Genomic DNA, 25,464 nt, shown 5'->3' with positions numbered 1-25,464 from the left:
TTGTAAACTCACAGTTAGAATATTTGCTAAATATGCTGAGTGTAAGTGAATCTTCTGATGGTGAGGTGTAAATCTTCCTCACTGAATTTTGGAATACTGGATCTCTACAGGAGCATATTCTCATTTTGAGTAAGGATGCCTTTTTCGGGACCTGAAAGTTTTCATGCCAAGTTAGTGGTATCCGTATAGAAGATAGAATTAAATCATTTCCAGCATGTGAATATGAATACCCCTTGGCTGGATTTTTGGAAGTCGTGAGATGAGGGAAAAAAGCCAACAAGAAGATAAATTATAGAGTTGACCTTGAAATGGCCCTCCTAGAATTCACTCTGAAATTGTTTGGAAAGCATTTGTTTGCTGTCCTGAGTATCATGAGAGACAGAGATGACTGAGTCACAGGCCCTGCTTTTATGGAACTCGACTCAGCAAAGCATATTTCTTAGATCATGAGCTAGAAGTGGGCTGAAATAATAGTACCTGTGTTTGAACAGCACTCTTGTCCAGATGATATTGGATAGAAATGGTCTTTTTACCAGAAAAGCTCCAGAATAAAAGCTGTGGGGCTAAAAAGTGACTGACTTAAAAAAAATTCCATAGATAGCTTGGAAATTTTTTCCAAACTCAAATGCATATGCACGTGCATTGTACACACCAGACATCCAGTATGAGCTTGATTCTGCACTCATTTCTTCTGTCCTGCCTATGTGAGGTGTACACACACACATGCTATGAACTGCTTATACAAGCCCTTAAGCAAGTGGATCACACTAACATTTGTTACAGCAGATGAAACCTATCTATCATCAAACAATTGCCCTCTTTTTGTCTAAAACTGGAAAATCTTATTCAAAGTATTCATGTTACAGTAAAATGCAAGATATCATGGAAAATAAGTCAGTTTAATATTGAAATTTTTCCCTCTGTGTTGCATGGAATACACTGGAAGTAAATATTTATTCTCACTTTTTTTGAAGCTTTGTAGTTATGCGAAAACCAGTCCCACACATATCGCCTCACTGTCGTGAATAGAGGGAGCTGATCGCAGTGGGTGTTCGAGCTGGGGGGTGGGGAATGGGTTGTCATTCTCTTGGTAAATAACTGAGGCAGCCTAATGAGAAGAATGCTTCATTAACCAGCCAGCAACTGGGGGACTGGAGAGTACGGTGAATTCCTTCCACCCCCTCTTTCCTGCAGTGGACATATGAACACACAGATACAGATATCACTAAAGTACACATGCAGCCTCACAGATTTTTTTTTTTTTTTCCCTGCGGGCCAGAAACGACTGTGTTGTATTAGCACAGCAACTGTAATGGGTAGCCTGGACAAACATCTCTGCCTCCTCCCCACTCCTCACCCCCTTCCTCCCCATAATTTCCCCACAGAAGAAGCAGCATTGTGCACCAGTTGTACATAACAGGCAGAGCAAATACCTTCCCCCAATATGTATACAATTGGAGTCTAGGAACCTTAGTCTGTGAGGAGGTGGGTAGACAGAACCCAGATAGACTGGAGTGCTGGGGTTTTCTCCAAGGGCTAAAAGAACCAAGCACAACTTGGTTGCCCTGGTTCTGTGTTCTATGTATATTATTATATAGTTTAAAAAATAGCAAATGTGCACCCCTTCCTTGTTCAGAGAATGCAGTTTTCTACAGGGGAGGGTATAGTAGTAGTACTTTTTAGGAGTCTGACCTCACAAGCCTCTAATAATGCATCCTGTGTATGCAGATATCCTGTCTAGTCTCAACTCCCCTGCCCTCTTTGGGGATCAGGATACGGTGATGAAAGCCATCCAGGAGGCGCGGAAGATGCGAGAGCAGATCCAGCGGGAACAACAGCAGCAACAGCCACATGGTGTTGATGGGAAACTGTCCTCCATAAATAATATGGGGCTGAACAACTGCAGGAATGAAAAGGTAAAACTGCTTCCTTGTGTCACTGGATCTGCTAGACTCGTTGGCTCACTCTCATGTGGTTCTTTCCAGGATCCCAGGTATCAACCTGCAGCCATGGATTTGGGCTTCCAGCTTGAGGGCTATCTTGTACTTTACTAAAATCTGTCATGTAGTATCTGTAAGCATTATTGCTGATTAACAAATATGCCCTTTCCCACCCAGTGTAAGTTGCCTCCCAGGCACCCAACCTACCTGCCTATTGGTGTGTTTTTCTGTCACATTCTGAAATAGATGTATCTTAAAATAAAGGAGATGTATGTTATTAGAATAAAAATAGAGTACCAGAATATTAAAAAAGGAAGACACATATGTGTTTACAATGAAGACTAATATGTTACCGTGACTCACCATTAAATGTAATACTAAACTTCCTGACAACCAGGACAAAAAATGAAGCAAAACAAAGCAATTTGCAAATTGCATTCATTTGGTTTTTGATCCAGCAAATTATTTATTGTTTGTTCTATGATGGACTCTGTTCTAGGCACTGGAGATGCAGCAGTGAGCAAATCTGACAAAGATACCTGCTTTCCTAGAGCTCATATTCTAACAGGAGAGCACAGACAATGAAGAAATAAACAATTAAATAGAAAATATAATGGCAGGAAGTCAATAAATGCCATGAGAAAAAATAGAAGAAGCAAGTTAAAGGAATAGGGTGTTATAGGGTTGGTATGTTACATGGAGTGGTAAAGACTCTCTGAGGAAGTGACATTGACACCTGAATGAAGCAACAGTCCAGGCCATATGAAAGGCAGGAGCAGGGGCATTCCAGGCACTGGGAATGATGAACGTGGAGGCCCTTGGAGGATCAGATCAGCACCAAGGAGGCCCAGTGTGGCAAGAATGGCACAAGAGACAGCACAGCAGGGGATCATAAAGTAAAAGTGATAGGGTGGGCAGAACTTATTAGACCTGGTAGACCCTGGAAAGGCTTTTCATTTTATTCTGAGTGTGATGGGAATCCCTAGACTGATTTTGTCCAGGACATTGACTTGATCTGATTTACGTATAAAAGATCATTCTGCCTACTGTGGAAGATTCGACTATATAGGAGGTTAAGAATGGAAACAGGGAGACTGGTTGTGAGGCTATTAGTAGACTGAGTGAACATTTCTGATTATCTGATAGAAGGGTACTAATCTGATCATGGGGGCTCTACCCTCATAACTTCATCTAAACTTAATTACCTCCCAAAGACCCACCTCCAGTGACCATCACATTGGAGATTGGGGATTCAAGATAATGGATTTTGAGGGGACACAGGAGTTCTCTCCATGGTACCCTATATTGTTGAATTTGTATTGTCTGTTGAAGTTCAAAGTTAGACACTATTAACTTCAAGTTCTACAGATTAATTTTAAGTATTTCTCATTGACTTTTTAAATTCATTTGGGAGGGAAAAGTCTGAAGTTTAAAAGGATAAAACTTTATTTTGCTTTGGAACACATGGGAGAGGGATGAGAGATGAGGTCAAGATAGATACATAGATGATTGATTGATTGATTGATAGATAAATTTGAACTTGACCTAAAACATATCACACTGAATATAACTGAGTCCCAGAAGGTAAGCTGCAATATTGTTTCTACAGAACCAGAAAACCCTGGTTTCCAAGTTGAACGGAGCTGTTTTCTCAGTAGACAACCTTACTGGGGTTGAATTTGGAGCACTGGAAAAGTTCATTATTAGAGATGTTGTGTTCATGAGCTCTCCTTAACATGGTCTCTCTCCCTCCTGCATAATGTCACTGTTTTACACATATATTTTGTGATTCTTGTAGGCTTTGTTTAGTATCTACAATCAGTATCTATGATTGCTTGCTAGATTAGTTTAAGTTAGAAGAATAAATGAAGGACAGCACTAATGGATTCCTGTGATGGTAGCTTTGGCTTTCTCATAATCAAAATATCAGTCTTAATTTTATGGGGTTCCATGGGGCACTACTTTTTCTTCTGAGCATCAGATTTTCTTCTGAGCCAAAGAGGGTAAATATTAATATATAATGTGCAATTAAACTGGAAAATGAATTTTGACAAATTCAGTTTAACTCTCTTCAAAATTATTCATGTTAGAACCATCCGTTTCCTTAAATATAAGATCTTTCCATTAGATTTATGAATTTATTCTTTGTAGGCCACAATACAGTTGTAGGTAATTTTTTGTGGTGCTGTTGACATAAAACCTTATAATTTATTAAGCGTACCTCTTCTTTCTCTCATTTGGACACTCTTTGCAGAAGAATGTGGCACAGATTTGGGTTTCCTGGGAAATAGGTCTTGAGATGAAGATCAACATGCAGGTTTATTAGGGAGTGCTTTTAGGATTGCTAAGGGAAGGGAGAAGACAAAAGCCTGTACAGCATAGTGAGACCCCATTTCCAGAAAATAAACAAGTTTTAATTTTTTTTTTAAAACCCAGGACTGTGCAGAGGGAGAGGTTGTGTTCTGGTGCCGTCTCAACTAGGGCCTCTAGCAACCTCATAGGAAGTTTCCAGGCTGCTACGGCCATTCAGAATTGTCCTAAGTTGGGGTGAGAGTGTGAGCTTTTATATACCTGCATCAACCAGTCATTGGATAATTGATGCTATGGGAAGAGGACATGACCTTGAGTGAGGTGACTCTCTCTAGCTAAGGCAGTGCTGAAGAGGGCCAACAGCTAAGGGCTAGCTACTAACAGCATTTCCAGCAGCTGAGGGAATAAATCTTCCAGTACTGAAGGGGGATCGGGGCTGCACAACACTGTCCACTATAGCTTGTTACATTTAGTAATGTTAGATGTATACAAGACAGTCTTTGTGTATATCATAAATGTGGGCCAACACTTACTAACAGGCATAAGGATACTTATATCTTTATAGTACATATAGAATCATATATGTGTCCATATGGCTACACGTTTGCTCATGATAGGTCTCATTGTATTGGGTAAATCCCTATTTTGGCACTTTAAAATGAAACATTGTTGACTTGATCGGCCAGAACGGCACCAATGGAGTTGTTCTGGTTGGCTGTGTCACGGGGTATTTAGGCTCTGTTAAATATATACATTGTAGGGACAATAGACTGTAACGGCACCTTAGGAGTTGTTCTGCTCCATCATTTCAACATAACTTCTGTGCATGAATTGGCAGTGTCCTGCCAGCAGATGTCTAAGTAAGTTACCACCCTGGGTTATAGCTTTCCACACCAAGAACACCAGCCATCCTCATCTGTGTCTGAGTACCAGTGCAATTAGATCATACTATAGCCTAATTGCTTACCAAATTTTGTTGTTTTGACGTCTCTAAGATAGAGAGTATTTTAGTCATGACAATACATAGCAGAATTTTAATTAGGCTGCTTCTAAGTCTCCTCAGAGCTAAGCTAGGGCATCTGGCAAGAAGACAGGCAAGGCAGGGTGGGCCTTTTTAATGAAGGGGTAGATGTTAAAGTATGTTCTGTAACTCTCTGACCTTTTTGATGTTTGAATGCTGACTCAGTGAAAGCATTGGTTGGAATGCTTTCCTGCATAGGTATTATGTAAGCCAGTAGACTGATTACCTACTGATCACAACTGCTCATGAAAAGTCAGATTACACACCTGTACACATGTGTCCCAAGCTGCTATTCACTTCCTCATCTGGGAATCACTTGAGAAAAATGCTTGACCTCATCAGGTGTCAAAGTGAGCTACAGTGGACACTATTATCACACTTTACTTGCCTCTGAAGTATATGGGTAGAATTAAAACTGTAGAGTAAAAGAATTGGAGGGAGCATTACATTTGATCAAGTGCAATCACTTTAATATGCAGATGGGAAAGCTGAAACCTAGAGAAATAAAAGGACTTACCCACAGTCATAGTGTATTTGTGGCAGGACAGAAATTAAATCTCAGCTTTCCTAATTCCTAGTTAATTATATTTCCACTTATAGAACAGTACCAGATTCGTTTATTAATTTCCTATGATATCTTACATTTTACACTGGCAATCTCAAAGCTTTGATGAAATAAAGCAGGGAATAAATAAACAAAAACAGCAAAACAGAAGAGCATTTAGCTCCCTGCCTTCTCTATACTTGTCACCTTCTGTCTGGGTAGGGCATTCTTTCCTGCCATGGTGTCCGTTGCTGCTGGCACTGGAAACAGAAGGTTGAATGATGCTGGTATAGACAAAGAAACAAAAGAGTTGGCTAGACCAGGAGCAGTCATAGAAAGACAAACTACATGTAGATTACAAAGAGCATGGATTTTAGAGTTTGTTAATCCTGGGTCTCAGTTCTCCCTGTGCTGTTTTCTAACTGTGTTACTTAAGTAATTTACTTAACCTCTCTGAGTCTCAATTATCATTTCTATAAAATGGAGATAATTATCCTTTTCTTGAAGGGATATTTTGAAGAAACATATGTACAGCATATAGTTTGCACAGAAGATGCTCAATTAATATCAGATTCTTTCTCACTTTCAGATGGCAGGCAGCTTGTCAAATCTGCTGTTTAGTTTTTAAATTTTATTTTCTTTGATACTCTCCACTGGTGAATGAGTCAACCTATTGGTCCTTGGATTCAAAATTTCTTAAAAGAGAAAAAAAGGATAGTAAGATGCTAACAGGCAGCTTCTTACAAAGTCAGGATATGCATATTTCTTTTTTGTTTTTGGAGTGACTTGTATAAACTGGCTACCTGCTAGGATCTGGCTAAAGCCAACATGATAATACTCAACTCTGATTATGTTAGTGTGCTAGGGAGCTTTTGTTCCTACTTATTTAATGTATTCTTTAATGTATTTCCACAAAAGCAGAATTTTAATCGATAATTTTTTGGAAAAGCTTGACCTGATTCTTGATAGCTATTTACATTTCTCATACCCAAATAATATTTTTCAGTGAATTAAATAGGAAAAAAAATAATCCAATCATTGGGGCACATTGTAAACTTGTTCCCATTTATTTAAAAAGCCATTGTTCATTTTTTGAAAGTGTAGATTCTTGCATTTCACCCATATGTTTCACAAATATCAGAATAGCACATCAGTATTACACTGATGTAATACTGCCCCCTTTTATTGGAAAAGAAAAACATACTGGACATCTTCTGCTTCGCATTGTCAATTATCATAGCTCCTTGTTATTCATACAATTGATTCAGGTATTCGTTGTTGCATGACAGGATAAATTTAGTCAGAGGATCAATATAGCTGTACAGCAGTAAACGAAAGGGGCTTGTGAGAAAATTATTTAGCAAAGTGTGTTGGGAATGAATGAGCTCCTTCTATAGCTCGCAGGCTAGTGAGGTTTGGTTGTTTTCAAAGGCGCACATAGTCCTAATTAATCAGGATTGTCATTTTTGTGAGCAGTTGACTAACATGTTTGTGTTGCTTTTCTATGTCAACCTATTCTCAAGACAACAACTTGCACTATGAAGAATGTGAGGCACATTAGAGATTTTTGCAGTAAGGGAAGAAATTCTAATTGTAATTCTCCTCATTTGCAAAGCAGAGCAGTAGTCACTGTTTAAAAAACATTTGTGTACTACTCTTTCTTTATGTCACGACAAGGAATATTTTTATACTGCTTTCTATGCTCCAAATATATTATTACATATATATTCGCTCTTGAACCTTTCCAAATTCAGGGATGTCGGTATTACTGTCCTTGTTTCACAGATGAAGAAACTAAGACCAGCTCTGGATCACTTTACTCCAGCATTTCCTTTCCATCATCTCATTTGTTCCGTACATCTCTGTGAGATTGATAGCGCAATTTTACTTAAAATCTAAAACAAGACACACATCTGAGTTTCAAACATCAATTTAATGAAGTGAATGCTAAAATTATGAGCTAAAGAAGTCTATCTAGATATATGTGCTTCATACGTATTTCTTTGAAATGAATAGCCATATTTATACTTGCGATAGTATTTTTTTAAAAGAACATACACAGATCAAAAGTGCTATAAAATTAGAGAAAAGCAAGGTAAGGTTTATTAATGTTGGATTTTACATTTGAACTAATAACATTGGGCAACTATGAAGTTCTGTATGTAAGCTCCTGGCTGAATGTAATCATTAAGTTCTTTTTCTTTCTGTTGTCAGGGCTACTTGATTGGTTGCCTAGCTACTAGCTTAAGGCCAAACTCATAAAAAACAACAACAAACTTATTTGCCTCCTTTCTTCTCTGTACTTTAAACAGAAAAAAATGGTGAGAATTTATATATAAGTGTATAAGTTCGGAATACTTCCTAGGGATAGGCGTGGGTGTAGGAATAAATATAAAGCCTTGAGTTTTATTTATACATGTTTTAGTCAAAAGGCCACATCTAGTTAATGTATCTCTCAATGAAAGGGCTAAAATTTGATATATACAGTTAATAATATTGCATACATTCTGTGAAAGAGTTGTTGGTTTTGTTATGTATGGAGCAAACTTACTAATTATGAGGATTTCATAGACCTAACCTCCCACTATGGCAGGTAGTTTCTAATCCTTAATCCTTCTAGATCTAATCTCTTCTAGATGTAATCTCTTAATCCTTCCACACCAGCTGTTCTCAACTTTTTTGGTCTCAGGGACCTTTTATAGTCTTAAAAATTATCAAAGACCCTAAAGGGTTTTGATTTATGTGGGACTTAGCAACCAATATTTGTCTTATTAAATATTAAAACTAAAACATTAAAAAATATTTATTTTAAGATAACAATAACGAATCAATTAGATAGTAATATAAATAACATTTTTGAGTATTAACTATATTTTCAAAGTAAAAAAATAGAAGAATGGCTTTGCTTTACATTTTAATGAATCTCTTTAATGTCTGATTTATTAGAAGACTGCTTGATTCTGGTATCTGCTTTTACATCCAAATTGTCTCGTTGTCATGTAGTTTCTAGAAATCTCTATCGTACATTCAAGAGAGAATAAGAATGAAAAAGGCAAACAATATCTTAGAGTTATTATGGAAATAGTTTTGATCTAGTTGACCCTCTAAAATGGTCTTTGAGATTGCCAAGGTGATTCTTTGAATATATGCTATTCTAGATCATGTAATACATATATCTACATTATGTGTTTTAACTGTATTCACCTTAACCTTAATAACAGTTTTCACTGATCAAACACAGTAAATGTTTAGAATTGACCAATGGCTTTATTCTATTTGAATTAAGGAGCAAAACGGTACAGTTGTACTGTTTGTGTTTATACGTTGCCTTGATGTAAAAAGAATTTTGGCTGGTTTGCAGTGATGTGTGCAGTAAAACAACATAGAAACTAAATAGAGAGGAGATTGTGGGAAAGAAAAATTAAGGATAGGAAAATAAAGTAAGTAGGTAAAGCTGAGATAAGTGAAGTGCACGAAAATTCTTGTCATACATATCTACCTAATTGCCAAAGGAGGACCACAGACTTGATTGTGAGCTTCCTGGTAACCAGGCAAAAAGGAAATGTATTACAACAGCCACAGTATGCTACAACATAAACAGCTTCTCAGAAGAAACATAGGTGCTCTCCTCTGGGTCCTCACAAAAGCTTGAGACATACCTAAGAATGTACCTATAACATTCCTATTCAGTTTGAGAACTCAGTAATTTTGCAGGGCTATTTCTTAACAGACCTTTCGTTTATCTTTTAGATGCATTTTTACCTACAGTTATTTGCCTTAGTTTAGGTAATGTGACTGACATTGCATACTTTTTTGCAGCACTTTATTCCATGGACACACTTTTTTAAAAATTTCATTCCATTTGTATTAAGTACTTAGTATATATAAAGCATAGTATTAGACATGTGAAGTGGAAAGATAACCAGGGTTCAGTACTGGCTTTATCACTATTATGCTAATATCTCAGAACCTAAGTTTCCTAATCTATAAAAATATCAGGATTTGAGAATTAAATAATTCAATATTCAACCTTCTAATAAAATATCATATATACCAATTGGGCATTTAATAAATGCTTACTCCCTTCCTCCCTCTTTCCCAGTCGTCTTCTTTTCCTCTCTCTCCCACCTTTCCACCTTCCCTTCTTTTCTTCTTTCCTTCCTACTTTCCCATCCATTTAATTAAGGTTGTTGATAAGAGCAAAGGCCTTGGAGTTAGACAGCCCTAATGTCTCCATCTGAGAAATGCTATTAATTTGCATAGTTTCTATGATAAGGGTTTGTTGTGATGATCCAATAAAGTACAATCATCCCTCAATACTCTTGGAGAATTGGTCCAGGACCCCACCTCCCCACCCTGCAGATCCCGAAATTCCTGGATGCTCAAGACTCTTATATAAAATGGCATAGTATTTGCATATAACCTAGGCACATCCTCCCATATTCTTTAAATCATCTCTAGATTACTTATAATACCTAACACAACATAAATGCTATGTCAATAGTCGTTGTACTCTTTTTATTTCTATTATTTGTATTGTATTGTTATTTTTAATTTAAATTTTTTTAATATCTTCCTTCCAAAATTGGTTGACCTCTCAGATATGGAGCCCATGGATATGAAAGGCCAGCTATAATCAACATAAGTGATGTCATTCAGAACCTGACACATAATTCGTAGAAAAGCAGGCTGAAAGAGATGGTTGTCGTGGCTAGCTTAAGTTTTATCCTTTTAGATAATTGCAAACCATTGTAGGTGTTTGTGGATGGGGCACATTTAATCTAAACTACATTTTAAGAAGAATGTGATGGTGGCAGTTTAAATAAAGAATGGGCGAGACCTTTAGAGAGGTGTGCAAGAGTGAAGAGAGCATGTGTTTTGGAGTCAGAGTGACCAGGGCTTCAGATTCTGCTTCCACAGCTCACAGGTCTGTGACTTCCTTGAGCCTTGGTGTCCTTATCTGGGATTAATAACACTTAGTTCCCTTGGTTATTACAGGTTGTATCAAAAAACTATGAAACCATAAGCCAGGTACCTAGGATTATGTATTTAAAAATCCATTTTCTTCTCTTGTAGGATTCCCAAGACCAGTTCTGTAGGAGGAACTCCATTTGAAATTTCTTAAAATTGGCCTTGGTCTCTTTTGCACTCCTGCCCTTCCTTAGCTTAGAAGCTGTCCTGTTGTTGTGGAAACAGGGCTTTCCCAGTGGAAAGACAACCAGTATGCAGAGGAAGGATGTATCACAAGTATAGTGTCAGGTGACTTAATGCTATGTCACCCCACATAAAGAAATTAATTTCCAAAGAAGTCCCAACCTCCAAATTAAATCAGATCCATCTAGGTGGCCTTTAGAATCCACTTGTTGTAGTAAACATTTTTTAAATATCTGAGTTGCAGAACAAAATCAAAGCATATGTTGTCAGGAATTTTTTAGTTATTTTTAAAGAGCACATTAAAGAAAATATATATAGTTATGATTATCATCAAAACAAATAGTAAGTTTGAAGTCATTTGATTGTGGGAAAAATTTTAAATATAAAATTGAGACTATTTAAGTGACAAATATATTTTTAAAAGTCTGCTACATTTAAAGTTGGGTTCAGTTTAAAATGCAACTTTAGAATGGCTGAGTAGATTCTAAACTGTTTTCCTAAGTTTTCGCAAAGCTCCTCAAGACAGTACAAGCTGCCTCCTAAGTCTAACAAAGAATCTGTCTAAATTCTGATTTTTAGATTCCTCAGAGAAGCACAAGTGATGACTTGAAAACACACTATGTTGTTTTACTGTGTGCATGCCTTTAGGAAACTGGGTCCACCTGGATTTTTCTGAGCTGGGAGGAGTGAGCTCTGCTTAAAAGCTATCTGAACCTTCTGCAGACTTTGGCATTCCATTTCTTGGATGTTGGTTTTGGTATATCCTGAAGATTTTCCTCAGAGATCTTTGCCCTTGGGAATTAGGGATCTAATGTGTGCTCTGTCCAAAAATCTCTTAATCTATTTCTATTCTTACAGAATCATAACTTGCCCACATTACCTCTAGTCCAGTGATGACAGATCTTTTCCCTTTAGAGATATGAAATATGAACTTCTTTGTTTTTATAGTAGTATAGTAAAAATTCATATATTCAGCACTCTCAACAGAAAGACCATTAGTCAGCACTTCTTCATCACACTATAAGAAGAGTTGAATCAGAGCTAAAAGAGCCCTTAGAGATCATTTAGTACAGCCCCTCATTTTATAGATGAAGAAACAGAGAAGTGAAGTGATTGCCCAAATCCAGCCACAGGGTGTTACTGTGACTGGGACCAGTCCCCTGTCTTTCTAGCGCTCAGTCCTGTGTGCTTTGCAGATTCTGCTCTAATGTTCACGGTCCTAAGATGCTTATAGTGGTGATTCTAAGGCATCATATGGTCTCAAAGTGCTAAATTCAGTCTTAGTGCAGCTTATGTTGTTCTATACTATCATCCTTGTTTATAGTGATACCAAGTATGGAATATATGGTATATGATAGCTTCACTAAACAGAGTGTAGGTTAAATAGAACATTACACTTCCTAGACATGCCTGGCACATAGTAGGCATTCAGTATAATATTAATTGATTTAAGTTGATGCCAGTAACACAATTTTCTATAACTACATTTTGTATAAATGTTTAGTTCCCTAAAGATCAATTTTTAAAAATAGATTTCATTAAGTGTTCTTAGTAATAGATGAGGTGAATAATACTTTAACTTTTTCTTTTCCTAAGAGGCTTTCTTTGCTTGTGGCAGTTTTAAGAACGCAATAATAACAATCACTAAAATGTCAGTGTTTTAAATTGTTTGCAAAGCATTTTCACACATTTATTAATTAAAGTTAATTCTAGCAAACATCCTAAGAAGTGGAATTTTTATTATTCCTCTTCTTCAGGTGAGTATGAGGTTCAAAGAGCTCAAATCATTTGCCTACATTCACAGAGGTAATATTAAACTTGAGAGACTTCAAAGTTTTTTGTGTTGAATCCCATATTCTGTCTGCAATGACAGACGGACTTCACCTCCTTCCCCCAAACCTATCCCTGCTCTTGTGTCCTGATGTGCCTTGAAAAGAAGGTCACAGAAGGTCACACATTATATATGGCTGTACATGAGTTTGTGTGTGCATGTGACTGCACTATGTGTGTAACTCTGTGAGTGTTCATGTGATGAACTCTGAATGTTCATGTCTTTCTCATTGTGGGTATAAATCTATATGTGAGTCTGTCTCTGTGTCTGTTCCTTGTCTGTGTATGTACATTTATGTGTGCCTGTTTTTCCATAGGTCTGTTTACATCTATAGCAGTGCTGTGTGTCTGTCTGACTATGCATCTATAATGTGTCTGTGTATTTGTCAGTATCTCTTTGTGTCTGTGTGTCTATCTCAGTGTGCACCTGTCTGCATTCGTACGTCTGTAGGTATGTCTGAGTCCATGTCTATGTCTGTCTCTGAATCTGTATGTCTGTCTGTGTCAGTTGACCTGGGCGTATATGTGAGACAGTCTGTATGACAGTGTATGTGTGTTGTCTGCATAAGTCTTCATGTATGTGTTCTGCCTTCTCTTTATGGTGTTGGGTATTACTATACTTGATTATTTTCATTTTCAGCTGGTTGGCCTAGGGCTGTGAATAGAGAGTGTATGGGAAAACTTTGCACATGGATGTACTTTATATATTCTTTACATCGCTAGTTCCCTCTCAGCATTGTCTTAAATCTGGTTGTCAAAAATGTGCCATTGGGAGCAGTCTGACAGAAGTTTACTTTTAGCTAAGATCCAGTTTGCAATCTTTGACATTTGCAACTAAGATTAGAATTTCCCAAAGTGCTGTCCTCCCACTATGGATGGAAATGCTTGATTTTATTTTTAGTGCAACCCTGATTTGCCCTTTATATCTTTTTATAAATAATGTCAACAGCATTGGTTCTGAAATAACACAAAGGGTGTCTTGTAAAATGCATTACGCAATGGCCTTAGTTCTCATATCTTCTGGGCTGTGGCAGTCCCCTGTAGTTCTCAACAAAGGAGATCATTTAAATTGTTATCTTCCCATATTGAGAGTCAATATATTTTTTTAAGAAGAGAAACCATAAATTTGGGGTCCTCTTGCCTATGTTGAGATTAAAATATCAACATTTAAATTAATACCCATTTTCTTATCTGTAAAATGGGGGCAAGAAGACAAACCTCATCTCTAGTTCAAAGAAACATTTTAGTGAGCTCTTATATTTACAAAATCGCATTGGTTTCTCAAGTCCTTTCAATTCTTCTAAGAACATGAGTTCTCTGATTCTGTTAAATTTTTTTTTTTTTTTTTTGAGACACAGCTTCACTCTTGTTGCCCAGGCTAAAGTGCAATGGCATGGTCTTGGCTCACCACAACCTCCACCTCCTGGGTTCAAGCGATTCTCCTGTCTCAGCCTCCCCAGTAGTTGGGATTACAGGCACCTGCCACCACCCTTGGCTAATTTTTTGTATCTTTAGTAGAGATGGGATTTCACCATATTGGCCAGGCTGGTCTCAAACTCCTGACCTCAGGTAATGCACCTGCCTCAGCCTCCTAAATTGCTGGGATTACAGGCATGAGCACCTGACCGAGTTTTCTGATCTTAATAACACTCCTTCAAGGGAGGTTGGCAGCAAGTTTAGCCTTTCTGATTCCAGACCACCAATTTGATTGCCATGAAATGATTTCTCCAGGTCTAGGCAAACATCAGGAATGAAACAAAGAACAGGAGCCTTTGAAATCAGTCATGTCTAAATCCAAATCTCAGCTTCTCAGCCTAATTAATGATCAACAACATGTGTATTACTAGGTATGCCACCTAGGGCCTATTGCTTACTTTTCTGAGTCTATGTTTACTCACTTGGAAGGTGGAAATGACGAATATAATGTATAAGCTTGTGGAAAATATTAAATAAGATAATATATGTGAAGTAAGGTAGATGCAAATAAATATTCTTCTGGTTCCCTTATTGTTGTTTGCAACCACATGACATCACAGGGTGTTAGGTAGGAAGTGCTGACCATTTGATGTATGGGTTCAGGTGTTAGGTGCTAGGGATTCAGGTAAATATCGACTGGTCTCTTTCTGACCTACAGGAGACTGTAGTCTGGTAGTCTGATTTGGAAGATAAGACAGATCCATAAAAGGGAACCAGACAATAGAGGGTCTATGTGCCAAATGAGTGAAATGTGTTGTAAGGCTAATTAAGCTAATGAAGATAAAAGGAGGCTGTCCTGATCAATCCCTGGGTGGAAAAAAGGTTCTGTAGTAGAGGAGAGACTTGAAATACCCTCAAAGGAAGGACAGGCAGGCTAGAGTACATAGGGAGGAATGTCTAGGCAGGGTCCTGGCATGAGTATGGATGGGGCATGTGTCTCTGCATATGGGGAATAATGGCCGGAGGACGGCTCAATCAGGAGAGAAGTGGACTCTGAGTTAGAGAGCGGCAGGATTCAGATGATGGAAACCTTGAATGCCTGGCTAAGAAAGTAAACCCAGAGGCTGTATGTATGATTGTATGTGTGTGAGAAAGAAAGAGAGAGAATAAAGAATAATGATGGTAGTGGTGGCTGAGGGAAATGGAGTGTATTTCTCCACATAGATAAACTTGGAGACAGTCAACCTGTTACACAATTATAGAAGCAACTAATAAGTTGCTCCCACTCTTCTCTGTGGGAGAAACCTCAGGATGATATAGGATTGTAAATCTAGATGAAAATGTGAAATAATTAACATAATTATAGGCATTTTTGACTGATGAATTTTTTTTATATAAAACTCACATTTGGTGTTCAGAGAAATCCTGTGAGGTAAAGATTATTGGTATCTTTTATTAGCCCCCATTATAGACTAACAAATCGAACAAAACCCTGAAAATTCATGCAGGTAACTCTAGGTTCAAATACCAGCTCTTCTCTATATAAATTATATACTTTTTACTGCACCACATTGTTACCATTATTGGTAACTTGAAGGAAGAGCCCATGTCTTACACTTTGCTCTTCCCCTAACACTGAGCCTAAAATGCTCATTGATTGTGTGCTTGTGACTAGAGCCCAGACTTTGGAAGAAGTAGTTCCTCTTATGGAGATGAAAATTTATTTTCATCTGTCTGCCCTTTTGAATGTGTCTGGCCTTCCTCAGACAGAGGAAATTCATATTATAGGAGGGTTGCCTCTTAAAAGGCCCTAGAATACTAAAGTCTCTTTCACTGTCTCAAGTTGCTGGGCTCACTGCCACTTCCTCATCTGTCTTCTATTCTGGAGGTTGTGGATGCATCGCCCTCAGTCCACACTTCTTTGTCTCTGCCTCCTGGTATGTGTGAGAATAGATTTCTCTCCTTTCCTTTCTCCCTCTCTAACCTCCCTCCTACCCTCTCTCTCCATTCCTGCTCCTCCATTGCCCTTCCCTGTTCCCCTTCTTCCTCTTATTTTTCTACCCTCCCTCTCCTTGCTTCATTTCTCACTGCAATCTTAACAGCCTACTGCAGTTAGGGTGCAGTCTCTGACCACTGATGATTTTTCTGCAAGTTCTTATAGTTACAGGAGGCAGCTGCTGCCTCTGCATTCTTCTATGTCAGGGCTCTAGTGTGTAATACCTGCATATCTACCTACCCTACTCCTGTGTCCTTGGTAGCAGCACAGTTAACAGGAGCTCTTGAGTGTGCATCTTCAATGAGAAGTCCTCTAAAGCTGCATAAGAATTAACCATATATGAAACAGTAGCACAGCCGAGGGGGGCTGAGAGACGAACAGTACACATTTATTCAGAATCGAATGCTGATTTCATTTATTTAAATGGCTATGCAGTGGAGTATTGGATTTGAATAGCTTCCGAAGGTTAAATTTATAAAATAAATACCAACTTGCAAAGCTTTGGAAGCCAACATGGATGCTGATCTTCCTGATTTCATGTACCTAAAACTCAGTAAAGTTTAACAAATTAAGCTATGTGAATCAGTAGAATTTAGTCTCGATGTTAAAGCTGGAGATCTGTCTTCTAGGCCTACATCTGACTATCTGTGTCATCTTGGGCAAGTCTCTAAATCTTACCAAGTCTCAGTATATTCTGTAAAATTAGGATGATTGTGCCTTACAAATGAGATAATATGCAGGAAAAGACTTTACAATTTGTAAGATGTCAATGGCCACAAAGTCTGAGCATTGATCATATTTATTGCATGAGGAGGAAGGGAACTGAGTCTGATTTCTGCCCAGAAGGGAAGCTTTATGCTGTGTGCCTCCTGGCCTCCTGTTTCATTGGAATGAGGTAGACTCAAAGCTGCCTTAGGCTGATAGCATAAATAAGTAGCATGTCATCACTTTTTTTTTCCATAAATAAAACAATTTTTGTTTATCATCTTTGTGGGTGGTGGTGGGAAGGAGAGGATGTAGAAAGGAAGTGAAGTCTATTTCAAGCAAATCAGGTCGGTTGTACCAAATATCTCTGGCTGAAAGAATTAGCTGAGGACTGAGGATTAGCTAAATGTAGGTGGATTTACTGATCAGCATGATACGATGAGATCAAAACACTGTGAGTTAGTGAATTTCATGTGGTTTTGTACAAACTGGTTTTCCAGAATCATTTCCTCAAGTTTGTACAATTTTAAAAGGTAACATAATGAGATAGAAATTGTCTATAGTTGATATTTGAGGCAGTATTAAGTATTGATTTACCTTCAAATAGAAACCATACTAAAGAGGAGTAAAGTTTGCAGTCAAATCAACTTACGCAGAAGGCAAACTATGTAACTGTTTAGAACAATAGACAATGAATTTTTAGAATTTTGTATTATTTTCAATTGAAAAACTATAATTGTCAATGAATTTTAAAATAATTGGAAGTACAAGTATGAGTGCTGCAAGCATATTAATCTTCAAGGGAAGACTAATATTTCAAACCTAAGAGTTCCTAAATAGATCATATTTACACTAAGACTTTATTTGGTTTAAGCAGTCTAATAATCCAGCCCTTCATGTCACGTTGCCAGTTAGAGAACACAATGTACAACCTGAAGCCTTATATAAATGATATTTTAATATTCAGATCCTGAAGCAGTCGAGATGTTTGGCTCTCTACAAGCAATTTTTTTTGCTAATCCTTTGGTCATCACCTCAGTTATACAAAACTAAAATTTTGATCATAATGCAAATTCAAATATGAGTTTCATTTAATCAGTGAAAAGCAGATTTACTCCTTTCCTAGGTTATACACTTCTTTTTGTCAAATATATGCAGCAGAGTTAAATAAGAGCTATATTATAAAAACTTTTGTAGCTTTTATAACTGTTATACTCATGAACTTCTCTTAAGTTGTTAGTTGGTCTGAAAATGCCATTAAAAATTTTAGAGATTTAAAAACTGTTAATTATAACATTCACTTGGGAAGTTATTTGTTCTATGAATAACTGCCTTTTTCCTTGAGACCATTCAAATCCATTTTAGTTTATTCTCGTTAGACAATCTGGTTTTTTGTTTGTTTGTTTGTGTTTGTTTGTTTTTGTTTTTGTTTTTTTTAATTGAGACAGAGTCTTGCTCTGTCACCCAGGCTAGAGTGCAGTGGCAAGATCTCTGCTCACTGTAACCTCTGCCTTCCATGTTCAAGTGATTCTCCTGCCTCAGCCTCCTGAGTACCTGAGATTACAGGAGCCCACCACCGCGTCTGGCTAATTTTTGTATGTTTAGTAGAGACGGGGTTTCACCATCTTGGCCAGGCTGGTCTCGAACTCCTGACCTCGTGATTCACCCGCCTCAGCCTCCCAAAGTGCTGAGATAACAGGCATGAGCCACCGCGCCTGGACCTCATTAGACAATCTTTAGGACTGAAGGAACTATCTCTCTGTCTCACATCTTGCTCAGGCTAATTTTCCAAGTTTCTCCTTATCTGGGCAGGAGTGCTGTTATTCAAGCTGTAGGAATAAACATGTGCTTGTTTATTGAGCCCATGTCCTAGAGCCCTTGGAGTGTTTTTATTTCACTTAGAGATTTTAACCTGTGATCTAAGCATCATTTCTAATTCAGCAGCAAGGAGTGTTTACATTGAAGCACTTGCTTTTAGACCAGGAATTCAGAGTCCACATTTTAAAATACCTTACGATTTAGTTTTTGAGAAATAAAATTGGTGCAGTCTCTATCCTTGCTGGTATGATCTACAATGTGCTGCATTTCAGTTTCTAATTTCTGATTGTGAAGATGACAAGCCTTGTGTTTTCCTAATACAATGACAACAAACAAAAAGCTCTACCCAAAATATGCATTACACTGTAAATATTTCAAGTTTGTGCCAATTAAGGTCAGTTGTGAAGGACAGGTGATTTTTATTCTATTTACTTATTTATTTTCACTATTGTGGAAACAGTGGAAGGGAATAAAAGCACTCGCACCCATCCGCTCTGTTCTCTGGCTCTCTGATGACAAACGGCTGATATGTGGAGAGCACATACCTCATTTACATCACATGCATAATGTACTCTATCTGGGATATTAGCTTCTCGGTCTTGCAGTGTTGCCTAACACACACAGTGATCAGCACATTTTTTGAGACTGCAATAATCAGAGGAATGTAACAGTGATGTGGGAACAAGAGGAAATAACATGGAATAATAATGTACCCATCATTGTTCTGTTGTCATCCCTCCTAGCCAGTTTGGTTTCCCTTAGAGCCTAACAAATGCTTCATGAATTCAATGGAATAAAACATGGAACTGGGTGCAAAATTAATACATCTATTCCCGAGCTCCATATTCATAGAAAAAAGGAAAATATTGACTACATAGGGAACAGACTTGCCCTGAAAGCTTTGTGAATCTATGCATATGCTTATGTAATCTTCAAACAAGTTGTGCAGCCTTTTACAAATGCGTCTAGCCTCATTTAATCTCAAGTAAGTCTTTGGATACCACAAAGGAAAAAAAAAGAAAAAAAAGTCAGATGTAGGAAATAAAGTAAATCTTCAAAACTATGCAAAATATAAGTTCCCAATAAAATATTGTCTGCCACATTAATTAGCAGGCTGTGTACAAAATTTATTTTTAGCATGCTAACCTCTTCATGGTTTTCACACATTGATTCAAATAATGTCAGAGCAGTTTTCACTCATATTGTTCAAGATTTTATCAAGAGTTCAGTCCTGCAAGTATTTTACAAAGTAGTTGCATGTTCCTGTTCTATAACTGCTTGCAGTGTTCCCAAATAAGTCTTACACATGAGTTCAATAAATAATTAGAAGCCCAGATGTTTGAAACAGATATAGCAGATACACTGTAGCTGTGTTTAAAATACAGCTCCTTTCCCTTTGTCCTCCCATCAACTACTTCACAGCATTGCACTCTGCCATTTTCAGTTGTCTTCTAATTAAACCTAGATGTGCGGCGAGCATGTACATGTTCCCACACGTGCCCCTCTCTCATATGCAGCACGTGGAGGCATCCTGTGTTATTGTTGCTGACTTGAGACATTCCAGCAAGGAATTCTACTTCTTCAAACTGAACCGTAACATTCTTTGTCCCTTAAGCTCACCTCCTGATAAGGAAATTGCTTATATTGAGACATGACTTACTGCTTCACATAGCAAAGAACTAAAAATTGGGTTTAAATTCCTGTCTTGAACTGAGCCTGACTCATTTCTGTGTCTCTCTATAGTACGACTAAAGCAGGCTCTTGTTCCATGTTTGATAAATAAAGTAAAAAATATTAGGTATCAGTAAAAACTAAGAACATTCTTAAATTTGGTTTTAAAATATAGCTGCCTGATTTTCAGGACCTGAAAGAAATGTGAAGGAAATTTATTTTTATTTACTATACCTTTAGCTTATTAAATTTAACATTTTTGTTAATATATGCTTCTCCTTCTCTATGCAGTTTTTTATCTTATAACTAAAAATGATGATTTCTAACTTATATATCTTAGTTTTTCCCTCTTTGAATAATTATACTAATTACTGAAAATGCTGTGACATTATCAGAGAAAAGTTGTTTTTTTTTAAATTGTCTTTTTTAAGAGATAGGAGAGTATTATCGCTACATTTGGGAATTCTTAATTTGTATCTTATTTAGTCTGGTGTGCAATGTGACACCAGTTAATTGTATGTTATTTTGTGGTAACTACATGTTAACTCTGTTGGAAGTAATGGTAATTATACTGTAATTGATATCAGTTCTCCCACATCTTTGGAAAACCATACAATTAACACATATCCCCACAGTTGGACACTATCTTTTGTCTTTTGTAATGGTGCCATATTGGAGTACTGTTTTGAAAAGCGTTTCTAAATATTTTCTTCTTCTTTTAAACTTATTTTAAAAATTTCAATTTCACAATGCTTTTTTTAAATTTGTATGAAATGAAAACAGTTTCTAAATTTTAATTTTATTTAATCTTAAGAAAAGCTTCTTCCACAATGAGACATAGTCCTGGATTATTTTTATTTTTTATTTGAATACTCATTTGTGACATCATTTGACCTTATTTAGTGCTTCTTTTTTCCTAGAAGGAGGATAACAGTAGAATATACAAAATCTTGACATTAAGGAGTTAATCAGTTTTCTTCTGAAGAAAGTCCCTCTTCTTAGCAGCAGTCTTTGCATTTATGTTACTTTACTTGCAGACAAAAAGAGATGTATTCTGGGCTAGTGCCACCATAATGAGTCTCAAACTAGGGACACAGAGGAATCTTTAAGCCACATTCTGATGAAAATATGTTCCCTTTGATTTTCCCTGCATCCTTTCTTTGCCTTCCTTTGCCTTTGTGTCCCTTCCCTTCTCTTGCTTTTGACTATGGTGGCCACGGAATTTCAGAAGTAGCCAACAGATGCTTTTTGGCTAAGTGTGACCATGCTTTGGTAGGCTTGTTTGAAAAAAATGCATTGTTTTTAGTGCTTTTCTTGAGATGAATAATTCCTCAGAATTTTTTTAGGACATGGTAAAGTGATTTTATCAATGCGTGCTGCAGTGTAGATCTTAGAGAGAAAGTAAGTCAAATATCATAGAATCATCAGATTTCAGAACTGGAAGAAACCATGGAGATAAGTTAACTTAACTCCCTCATTTTGCAGATGAATCATACAGGGACTAGCATAGTTTGTAGAGTAAGAGTAGCTCAGTGGAAGGAGCAGGAGACTGAGAGTCTGGAGCTAAGAGGCATGTTCTGGATCTGTCACCAGCCGGCTTCAGGACTGTGGTAAATGTCCAGACCTCTTTGGTCCCATTGCTCTTTGAATGAAGAGGCCTTTACATTTCCTTCTGGTACTAAAACTTTCTCATGCTCCCTATTTTTCTTTTTAAAATATATGTCATTTTTGCAGCATACATATTTTTTTAAATTATAGGAAAAGCTCTTAGGAATACAATATGCTTATATATCTCATATATTAAAACAAATACATGGTAGCAATACCTTACATTTTTCCACTTTTTGTGTTTATGTTTCTGAGGGAAAAATCTTCAAACTTATCAGTTTTCCAGCTAAAATTGAAATGGAAGCTATATTTCTGAAGAAAATATTTATTCTTGGTTCGTATAGCTTTGATGTTTTCAACTGGAATAAACTGCACCTGTGTTTCACAATATAATACTAAATAATACTAAAAAGTACACATTATAAATTAAACAGGCACCTCAAATCAAGTACGTAGATTTTGAACTAATAGAATTCCCAAGATACCTTTTTGGACAAAGACATTTGCTTAGCTGGTCATTCATTTTATTGTGACACTCTTTGTTCATATGATACATGTTAGAATAACGGTATCTTGGTGGTGGTTTAGGTGGAGATAGAATTCTCCACTTTTTACACCATGTGTTCAGTTTTAATAAGAGTTTGTGTAATTTTACAGTGGGACTTTTTGTGAACTTTTTACTGAAACAAATGGTTAATCAGAGAATATTCAGGAACAAATCCGCATCATGCCTCTGTACACGAATAAAAAGTTGAAACCACATATAAGTAGGAGTTAGGCTGCCACACAACTGGATTTACTTAAATCTGAACGCTTTATAACTCTACTTTGGAGTTGCAAACTTATAAATAACCTTGCAATTGGTTAAAACCATATTAAAACCATATGAATGAGAAAGAAAGCATTTGGTTAAAGGGGTTCAGTTAGCACTATAATCCTGATGAAACTAATTTAATTCAGTGGCTCCCAAGCCTGAAAGGGTCTCATATCTTCAGAGTTAATGCTACTGTATCATTTATCATCTGATGGTCAGTGACAAGAGTCTACATGTGTGTTACAGGAGATGTCTAGGATGCTGTCCTTGCCAGGGGTGTGGAGATAGAACTCGCTTAGTTTGGTGTACTCTTCAAATCCTGAGGGAAACTTGTCATACATCATTGGAGAATGTTTTTGAAAGGTCCATAAAACGTCTCCATAAGAAGCTCTTCAGACATTAGTTCATTTCAGCAGGCATGTGCTTCATGCTTCTCTGCTTGCAGCGCACAGTTCTTGCTGGGCATAGAGCAGGTCGTGAGACACTTTCCCTCCCTCGAAATGCTTATGGTCTAGTAGCATAGATCAGCATTCTTAGAGTTTATCTCAACAGCTTATAGCAGTCTTTATTGATTCTGTTTCTTGTCTCAAGTATAAATCTTCCTGTTTTTGAAAACTTTTGTCAAGTACTTCCTTCCCTTTAAAGGATAACTTATTCTTTTGAAGAATCATAGATAAATATATAGATGGATGGGCAAGGCTGTCAACAGATAGAACTGCTACTAGATCCTAAAGACAGAAGTTTCTAGATACTTGTTTCTGAGGCTAATAGGACCTTATCTCTAAAATATGCTACTTTATTATTTGATAATTTTGGAAAGCAACTAGCACCTTTCATGGCATAAGAGGTAGAAGCCGCCATTGTATTAGTTGGTTAGGGTTGCCATAATAAACTACCAGAGACTGCAGACTTAAACCACAGAAATTCATTTTCTCACAGTACTGGAGGCTGGAAGTCCAAGATCAAGGTGTTAGCAGATTCATTTCTTCTGAGGCCTCTCTCTTTGGCTTGTAGCTAGAGGCTGTCTTGATGTGTCCTCACATGCTCTTTCCTCTGTGTGCACACATTTCTGGTGTCCTTTTTTGTGTCCAGATGTACCCTTCATACAAGTACACCAGTCGAGTTGGATTAGGACCCACCATTAGAACCTCATTTTAACTTAACCACTGCTTTAAAGGCCCCATCTACAAATACAGTCACATTCTGAAGTACTAGGGGTACCTATGAATTATGGGGAAACACAATTCAGCCCCTAACAACCATCTTTACTCAGCTTGAATATTTCCAAATCTTGTGACGTTGTCTCATTGTGATTACAGTGCCTAAGGTTCTCCCTTGACCAATGTCTTTGTTTGCTTGGCTTTACCAGGATTATCTTCCCTAGGAATGCTCTTGTTTCTCAGGAGGAATTAAACTGAAATTAATATAATTCTGTTGTAACAGTTTATTCTATTGCCCTTTTGTAAGAGATTGGCCTTTTTAATTAATTCAAAGAATGAGTTGCTAATGGTGAATTGCTAAGCAATGTAAGAGATGTGTCAGGATATTTTTTGTGGAGATGGTTCAGATTTTAGGGAAAATTCTTCTTGGAGAGCCCTTTCTAGTAATAATAATAAGGCAGATTTTCTGTATCACAGCTCTGGGCCAACCCTGACCAGGAGATCACTCTGTTGTTTAACTGACTTACACACCTTCCTTTGTATTTATCTGTCTTTAGTTATTTATATTTCACTGCTCTAAATAGGATCTGAAAATAGTTGTATTTTATTTAAAAGTAAAATTAAAATGAAAGAAGAAAGAGAAGCAATTTTACCAACATTACCAAGATTTAACAACCAAAGAGCCTAGTATGTGCAACATTGTGGGAGGTACTTATGTTATAGAGATAATAAGACATGGATACTGTACCTTGAGGAGCAAGTTGAGGAGACCTGTAAACAGACATAGAAACCAATAATTGCAATACATTTTTCTATAAATGTGGTGACAAAACAAAAGATGGGGTGTTAGAGGAAAGGGGATGATAGATTCTTTCCAGGGCTGGTGGAAGTAAGTCAACAAAGGATTTTGTCCAGAGCAGATGTTTTAATTAGGCTTAGAAAGGACTAATTATGATGTCATCTGGAAGGGAAGACATCATAATTAGAAAGAAAAAGTGGTATTCAGAAATATATAGGGTTATGGAATATCATAGCTAGTTCAGGGAGCTCCAAGAAATTCCATTTTATTGTAACAGAGAGTATAAACTAGAGTGAATAAGACATGAAGCTGATGAGGGAGCAGGAGCCAGATCATAAAAAGACATACATACTTTGCAGAGAAGTTTGGTTCTTACCATACAAGTGAAGGAAGACTTGAGTGCTTAAAAGTAGTGAATAATTATCCAGCTCCTACATGGTTACTAAAGTTGAGATTTAAATTTACTTCTGAGTTACTTAGCATCCAAGATAAAATGGAAAGCATTGGCTGGGCGCAGTGGCTCACGCCTGTAATCCCAGCACTTTGGGGAGAGCTGAAGAACAGGCAGACAAGGTCAGGAGTTCAGACAGCCTAATGGCATGGTGAAACCCGACAAAAATAAAGTGGCAAGGTGTAGTGGTGTGCACAGGGAGGCTGAAGTGGGAGAATCGCTTGAAC

The 25,464-nt window shown here is 37.2% G+C and overlaps 1 protein-coding gene and 1 long non-coding RNA gene across 34 annotated transcripts in view; one reads left to right on the top strand and one right to left on the bottom strand.

Annotated features, from left to right (window-relative positions):
• The window catches only part of SOX6 (SRY-box transcription factor 6), a 766,932-nt gene that overhangs the window by 686,357 nt on the left and 55,111 nt on the right, over positions 1 to 25,464 (top strand). For all 33 annotated transcript variants that reach the window (XM_021926855.2, XM_021926880.2, XM_021926881.2 and 30 more), the window contains one exon: positions 1,729 to 1,916. In XM_021926855.2, the coding sequence (XP_021782547.1) occupies positions 1,729 to 1,916 (188 nt within the window). The remainder of the gene's footprint in view (positions 1 to 1,728; positions 1,917 to 25,464) is intronic.
• LOC103877643 lies at positions 1,072 to 24,818 on the bottom strand. Its single transcript, XR_637433.3, has 4 exons — positions 24,736 to 24,818; positions 16,452 to 16,529; positions 2,148 to 2,192; positions 1,072 to 1,188 (listed from the first exon to the last, which is right to left on the bottom strand). It is a non-coding gene; the product is annotated as an uncharacterized LOC103877643 (long non-coding RNA).

The sequence above is a fragment of the Papio anubis genome, chromosome 12, assembly GCF_008728515.1.
Source record: "Papio anubis isolate 15944 chromosome 12, Panubis1.0, whole genome shotgun sequence".
NCBI classification, from domain to species: domain Eukaryota; kingdom Metazoa; phylum Chordata; class Mammalia; order Primates; family Cercopithecidae; genus Papio; species Papio anubis.
The sequence above is the reverse complement of the archived record's forward strand: the minus strand, read 5'-3'. Positions and strand labels throughout refer to the sequence as shown.